The 6989-nt window shown below is 41.2% G+C and overlaps 1 protein-coding gene and 1 long non-coding RNA gene across 2 annotated transcripts; one reads left to right on the top strand and one right to left on the bottom strand.

Annotated features, from left to right (window-relative positions):
- The first annotated feature begins 515 nt into the window (after positions 1-515).
- LOC104091912 (uncharacterized) lies at positions 516-965 on the top strand. Its single transcript, XM_009597356.2, has one exon. It carries the CDS (start codon positions 516-518, stop codon positions 963-965), a length of 450 nt encoding a protein of 149 aa, XP_009595651.2.
- A 3320-nt stretch (positions 966-4285) lies between these two features.
- On the bottom strand, positions 4286-6482 carry LOC108944369 (uncharacterized). Its single transcript, XR_011410611.1, has 2 exons — positions 4967-6482; positions 4286-4613 (listed from the first exon to the last, which is right to left on the bottom strand). It is a non-coding gene; the product is annotated as an uncharacterized lncRNA (long non-coding RNA).
- Between the last annotated feature and the right edge of the window lie 507 nt (positions 6483-6989).

Below are 6989 nucleotides of genomic sequence, written 5' to 3'. Positions count from 1 at the left end.
GTGCTTACGCGCCGCATGCAGGCTTGGATGAGGAGGTCAAAAGGCACTTTTAGGAAGGGTTGGATGAGGTTGTGTGTAGTATCCCGCTTGTTGAGAGGTTATTTATAGGAGGAGATTTCAATGGTCATATTGGGTCGACTTTTGATGGGCATGGCGTGGTGCAAGGAGGCTTTGGCTTTGGGGTTAGGAATGGAGGAGGTACTTCGTTGTTGGATTTTGCGGAGGTATTTGAGCTGGCAATTTCGAACTTTAGTTTTCCGAAGAGGGAGGAGCATTTAGTTACTTTCCAAAGTACGGTGGCGAGGACCCAGGTTGACTACATCCTCCTCAGGAGGTATGATAGAGGGTTGTGTAAGGACTGCAAGGTTATTCCACGGGAGACTCTCGCGACGCAGCATAGGCTCTTGGTGATGGACGTCGGCATCGTGATTAAAAGAAAGAAGAGATCGGCACGAGGACGACCGAGGATCAGGTAGGGAGTCTTGACTAAGGATAAAGCTCAGGAATTAGAGAGGATGTTATCGACAGTAGGAGCCTGGAGGAGTAGCGGGGATGCGAGTGCTATGTGGGCGACGACGGCAGACAATATTAGGGAGGTGGAAAAAGAGGTGTTAGGGGTCTCGAGAGGATACACTGCCAGGCATAAAGGCAACTGGTGGAATGAAGTGGTCCAAGGCAAAGTGAAAGAGAAGAAGGCAGCGTACCTGAGGTTAGTAGGGAGCACAGATGGGGAGGATAGGAGAACGAACATAGAAAGGTATAAGGTAGCTAGGAGGGAGGCGAAGTTGGCGATCACGGAGGCTAAGACTGCTGCGTTTGCTCATCTGTACGAGGAACTGGCGGAAAAAGGCGGGGATCAAAAGCTCTTTCGATTGGCCAAGGCTAGAGAGAGGAAGGCTTGGGATCTGGACCAAGTGAGGTGCATCAGAGATGAGGATGGAAAAGTATTGATGGGAGAGGCATAAATTAAGAGGAGATGGCAGACTTACTTTCATAGACTTATGAATGAAGATGGAGACATGGATATAATGTTAGGTGTTTTGGGGCATTCCGTAAGTCACTGAGACTTTGGGTACTGTAGACGCATTAGGGTTGAGGAGGTCATGGGGGCTATGCGAATGATGAGTAGGGGTAGCGAACCAGACGAAATTTCGGTTGAATTTTGGAGGAGTGTGGGCAGAGAAGGTTTGGAGTGGCTGACTAGGCTGTTCAATATTATTCTCAGGATGAAGAGGATGCCAGACGAGTGGAGGTGGAGCACGATGGTACCGTTGTACAAGAACTAAGGCGATATCTAGAATTGTAACAACTATAGGGGTATCAAGTTACTAAGTCATACCATAAAAGATTGGGAGAGGGTGGTGGAAAAAAGGGTGAGGAGAACTGTGTTTGTATCTGATAACCAGTTCGGGTTCATGCCGGGTCGTTCAACTACGAAGGCTATCCATCTTATTAGGAGGTTGGTGGAACATTACAGGGATAGGAAGAAGGATCTGCACATGGTGTTTATTGACCTGGAGAAAGCGTATGACTATCTAGGGAGGTTCTTTGGAGATTCCTAAAGGCAAAAGGCATGTCGGTTGCTTATATTAGGGCGATTAAATACATGTATGAGGGAGCTAAGATCCGGGTTAGGACGGTGGGAGGCGACTTCGAGCATTTTTTGGTTGTTATGGGGTTGCACCAAGGATCTGCGCTTAGTCTTTTGATTTGCTCTGGTAATGGACGCACTGACGCACCATATTCAAGAGGAGGTGCCATGGTGTATGTTATTCGCTGACGACATAGTTCTGATTGATGAGACGTGAGGCGACGTTAACGAGAGGCTGGAGGTTTGGAGACAGGCCCTTGAGTCTAAAGGTTTCAAGTTTAGCAGAACTAAGATAGAATACCTAGAGTGCAAGTTCAGCGTCGAGTTGAGGGAAGTGGGCATGGACGTGGTGCTTGAATCACAGGTCATCCCCAAAAGAATCAGTTTCAAGTACCTTGGGTCGGTTATACAAGGGGATGGGAAGATCGACGAAGATGTTGCGCACTGTATAGGGGTGGGTTGGATGAAGTGGAGGTTAGCATCTAGAGTCCTATGTGACAAGAAGGTGTCACTGAGGCTCAAAGGTAAGTTCTATAGAGCGGTGGTTAGACCAGCCATGTTGTATGGGGCAGAGTGTTGGCCGGTTAAGAACTCGCATATCTAGAGGATGAAAGTAACAAAAATGAGGATGTTGAGGTGGATGTGCGAGCACACTAGGATGGATAAGATTAGGAATGAAGATATTCTGGAGAAGATGGGTGTGGCCCCGATGGATGACAAGATATGGGAAGCTAGGCTCAGATGGTTCGGGCAAGTACGGAAGAGAAGTCCAAACGCCCCAGAATAATGTCATCAAGATAAGACTTTAAAGCAGAAACTTCTGAAGTATCATTAAGATAAGACTTTAAAGCAGAAACTTCTGAAGCATCATCTCCCATTAGAATAATGTCATCTATATAAATGGCAAGAATGACCAAAGAGTGCCCCAAACCTTTTTGTAAATAAACTGTAATCATTGAGAGAGTGGACAAACCCCTTTGCACAAAGTGCACTTGAAAGTTTGGCATACCATTGCGTTGAAGCTAGTTTTAGCCCATAAAGGGATTTTCGAAGTTGGCAAACAAAAGGCTGGGTAGGACTGGATGGAGAATCAACAAAAAAACCTTGAGGCAATTTCATATATATACCTCCTCATCCAAATCCCCGTGAAGAAAGGCGTTATTCACATCAAGTTGAAAAAGAAGCTATTGTTTCTTTAAAACTACGACAATAAGACACTTGACAGTTGTCATCTTAATCACATGTGAAAAAGTCTCATTGTAATCCACCCCAGTAGTATGTGTGTCACCCCTAACCACTAACCTAGCTTTATACCTCTCTACAGACCCATCAACCTTAAACTTGATCTTATATACCCATTTACTCCCAATGTCCTTCTTTTCAATAGGTAATGGTACAACAAACCATGTATGATTAGCCTCCAGAGTCTCAAATTCCTTTCTCATTGCTTTTTGTTGTTCAGGTACCAAAGCAGCTTGAGAATAAGTGTGAGGCTCAGAAAGTACTGCTTGTGTCCTAGGTTGCTTAGACAGGAAATTAGACTTAGGCCCTGAAGGGAGAGAAGTAGAAATAGAAGAACAAACATAGTCATTAAGATAAGAGGGAGTAGCATGTGGTCTGGTAGATTTTTTCAAAGGCACAGAAGTTGGTTCATTTGATGTAGATAAAACAACGGATGTTGGAGTGGGAGAGAACTGAAAGGTGCAGGATTAAGAGGAGAAGAAGAAGGAGAACTTGAATTGGAAGAAGAATCAACAATAGGAGCAAAAGAGGAATGAGGAGAAGAACTAGAAGTAGATGAATCAGAAAGAGGAGTAGAAGATGAATGGGGAGAAGAACTAGAAATAGCTGAATCAAAGAGGAATATCATTGGCAAAAGAAAAAATGGCAGGAGAAAATGTGGAAAAGGAATGAGAAGCAGAAGACATCAGCGCAAAAGAAAAAACTGACTCATGAAAGACAACATCTCTAGAAACAAAGAATGTTTTAGTTGCTAGACTAAGAAGTTTGTAACATTTCATCCCAAAAGGGTACCCCGTAAAAACTGCAGGGATAGACCTGCTAGGAAACATATCTCTATGGACAGGAGGTTTAGAGGCATAGTTGAGACAACCAAACACCCTTAAATGGGAATAAACTGAAACTGAACTAAAAGCATCTCAAAAGGAGATTTATTTTGAAGCAATTTAAAAGGAAATATATTGATCAACTAAGTGGTAGTAAGAATACATTCCCCCCAGTATTTTATTGGCACTTTAGAATGGAAAAGAAGAGATCTGGAGGTTTCAAGTAAATATCTATGCTTTCTCTCCACTATCCCATTTTATTGAGGGGTGTAGGGACAAGAAGTATGATGAATAAGCCCTTGATCAGCAAAAAAAAATAAAGTTGGATGGCTAGATCCTAACTCCAAAGCATTATCAGATCTCACAGTCAACACCTTAGAATTGAATTGTGTGTGGATCTTGGTAATGAAAGCTTTAAGAATAGGAAATGCATTTGATTTTGCTTTCAGTAAATGAGTCCAAGTAGTTCTTGTAAAATCATCAACAATTGTTAGAAAATATTTGCAGTCATTATGTGTAGGAACATTATAGGGACCCCAAGTGTCAACATGAATTAATTGAAAAGGTGAATTGGTATGAATTGTGCTATCAGGGAAGGGTGGTCTAGCTTGCCTTGCCATTGGACAAATATTACAAATAAAATCATGTTTACCAGAAAGTAAAGGAGAAATAGATGGAATAGATTCCAAATTAACAAATGGAATGTTCCCCAATCTACCATGCCAAAGAGTGTTCATTTTATTCCAATGTTGAGTATTTACAAATGGAACAAAAGAAACAGAATACTCTACATCATTCTTATCACAAGCAGGGAAAGCAGAGATATTAGAACAAGTAAAAGTAGAGGCTTGTATGGCAGTAGTAGGTGAAATAGGCGATGTCGAGGGAGGCAGGTGCAAGATGTAAAATCCATGATGTGTTTTACGAAACACCAGATGCCTCCTCATGGAAAGGTCCTGTATAAAACAGGCAAAGGAACTGAAGATAAGCAAACAATTCAATTGGGAAACCAACTTGCGTACAGATATCAAGTTGAACTGAAAACTAGGAATCAAAAGCACATGAGACAGAATAGTACCATTGGATAAAGGTAAATCTCCAACACATGCTACTTTGACTTTATAACCATTTGGGTGGGTGACCAAGTAAGGAATGGATAATGATTTAATATTTAGAAAAAGATTACTATGTGAGGTCATGTGATCAGTGGCCCTATAGTCTAAAATCCAAGAGTGTTTATCAACTTTACACAGCAAGCAAGTACTAACTGAACATTCAGGCTTATTTCAAGAAAAGAAACTAAGGATACCTGCAAAGTTCGTAGAAGCAACAAGGTGGGAGACTGAGGTAGAAGACTGATCAGACACATGATGTTGTTGTAATAAGGAAAGTAGCTGGTTGCATTGGTCAATTGTCAACCCCGGAATAGCTGGAACCGTGGCAGTTGGTGTCTTAGTAAAAGGGCGTAGTCCCAAGCTGAGAAATTTATTTATTACTCTTGGTGAACTTGAAATTTGGGAGAAATCCATGTTTCTTATAATATTTCTCCATTGTATGCCCAAGTTTGTTGCAGTAGCTACATACCACATTATGTCTCCTGAGATTAAATATGGTCTTATGATGAAAAGTAGATCTTTGAGACCCCGCCGAGAATGAAGCAGATTCTGAGCTGAAATGGGAAGGAGGAGGTTGAATTTCTCGTTGTCGCTCATTATTCACCCGAAGAGAGTAGGCCTTGTTAATAGAAGGGAAGGGACTCATCATACGCAGATTAGTCTTAGCATTGGCATAACTATCATTCAAACCCATCAGAAACTGGTAGAACCTCTGATTCTCCTCACGTTTTTGAATATCCATTCTACCACCCCCACAAGTGCAGTGAGAATTCGTATGAACAGTCAGTGTGCTGAGTTCGTCCCAAATACTCTTCATCCTCGCATAATACTCAGAAACACTCATTGAGCCCTTAGAGATTGAGGCAAGTTCGTTTTTGACCTGATAAACCATAATTTCACTCGGCTGACCATACCTGTCTTCCAATTGCATCCAAACATCTTTGGCAAGTTGACAATAGAGGACACTCTTCCGAATTACTGGAGAAAGAAGATTATGGATCCATGATATCACCATGCTAAACACATATCCCATTGACGAGAGAAAGGTGAATTTGGAGGTGGCCTCTCACAGTCAGGTTGAATGAAATACAACTTATTCTTAACCGAGAGAGCAACAAGCATACTCCTACGCTAATCGCTATACCCAGTCCCATCGAATACGCTTCCCCTTAGTGAAAGCCCCAAATTGTCAGATAAATGAATGTAAAGGAGATGGTTATGATCAATTGTGTCATCGGGTGAATTATCACAACCAGAGTGCTCAGTCGAAGTAGAAGGAGACTTATCAGAAACTAGAGAGCCCATAACAAAAGAGGTGAATCCAGTATTGTTGTAAATTTAGGGTTTCGCTACTTTATAACTCTCCGATCATAAACAAACAAAATTCTGGGAAAGGAATGTAGTAAAACAGAATTCAATGCAAATCAAAAAGAAAATGAGAGAAATCACTACAGAAAAATCGAAGTCCGACGATATTCCGGCAAACAGAAAACACGATCCTTTCTCCAACAACGAAGAACTACAAGATGCCTATGAAATTGAAGAACACTGCTCAAATCACCCGGATACGCCGCTCTAATACCATGTTAAACTCATCGTAATCCAAATATTTTGAAGAGAGAAATCGAAATCATAAGGAAGAAGAAAGAACAGAGGTGAGATATTTTGTGTATAATGTGAAAATTGAGCATCCGAATCTTTTAGAGTCGAATCTCCTCTATTATATACAAAGTCAGTTTTGAATAGTGCATTTACAACTCAAATTAGTACCAAATAAAATGACTACACTTCTCTATTATCATCTTGGGCTAAACTATACAAGTGAGTAATAAATACAATTGGGCCCTAACTAGATATCTGCTAACATAACAAATGGGCATATATATCAGCGACAGCATCTGCATTACCGCAAATAACCATTTACAATTACAAGAATAAACCATTATTGCCTTCGTCATTAGGAAAATTAACACGCTTTGATTGAGCCTCTCCACCACCATATGATAATCATAGATTCTTATAAAGGGAATGATTTCCCAATCTTGTGTCTACTTTATTTTTTCACTTTGAATTTTCTCTATCTATAAAAATGAAAATTAGTCCACTTGGTAAAGCCCAATAGTAAATCGTGAGCAGCGTGTGAACCTTTTAGTTTGTTCAGATATGGGCTTGACGCCCAAAGTTTCATTTGCCAGGCTAGGGGTTACAATTTGAGCC

This window comes from Nicotiana tomentosiformis, chromosome 8 (genome assembly GCF_000390325.3).
Source record: "Nicotiana tomentosiformis chromosome 8, ASM39032v3, whole genome shotgun sequence".
Lineage (NCBI taxonomy): Eukaryota > Viridiplantae > Streptophyta > Magnoliopsida > Solanales > Solanaceae > Nicotiana > Nicotiana tomentosiformis.
This window is presented reverse-complemented; position numbering and strand designations above follow the sequence as displayed.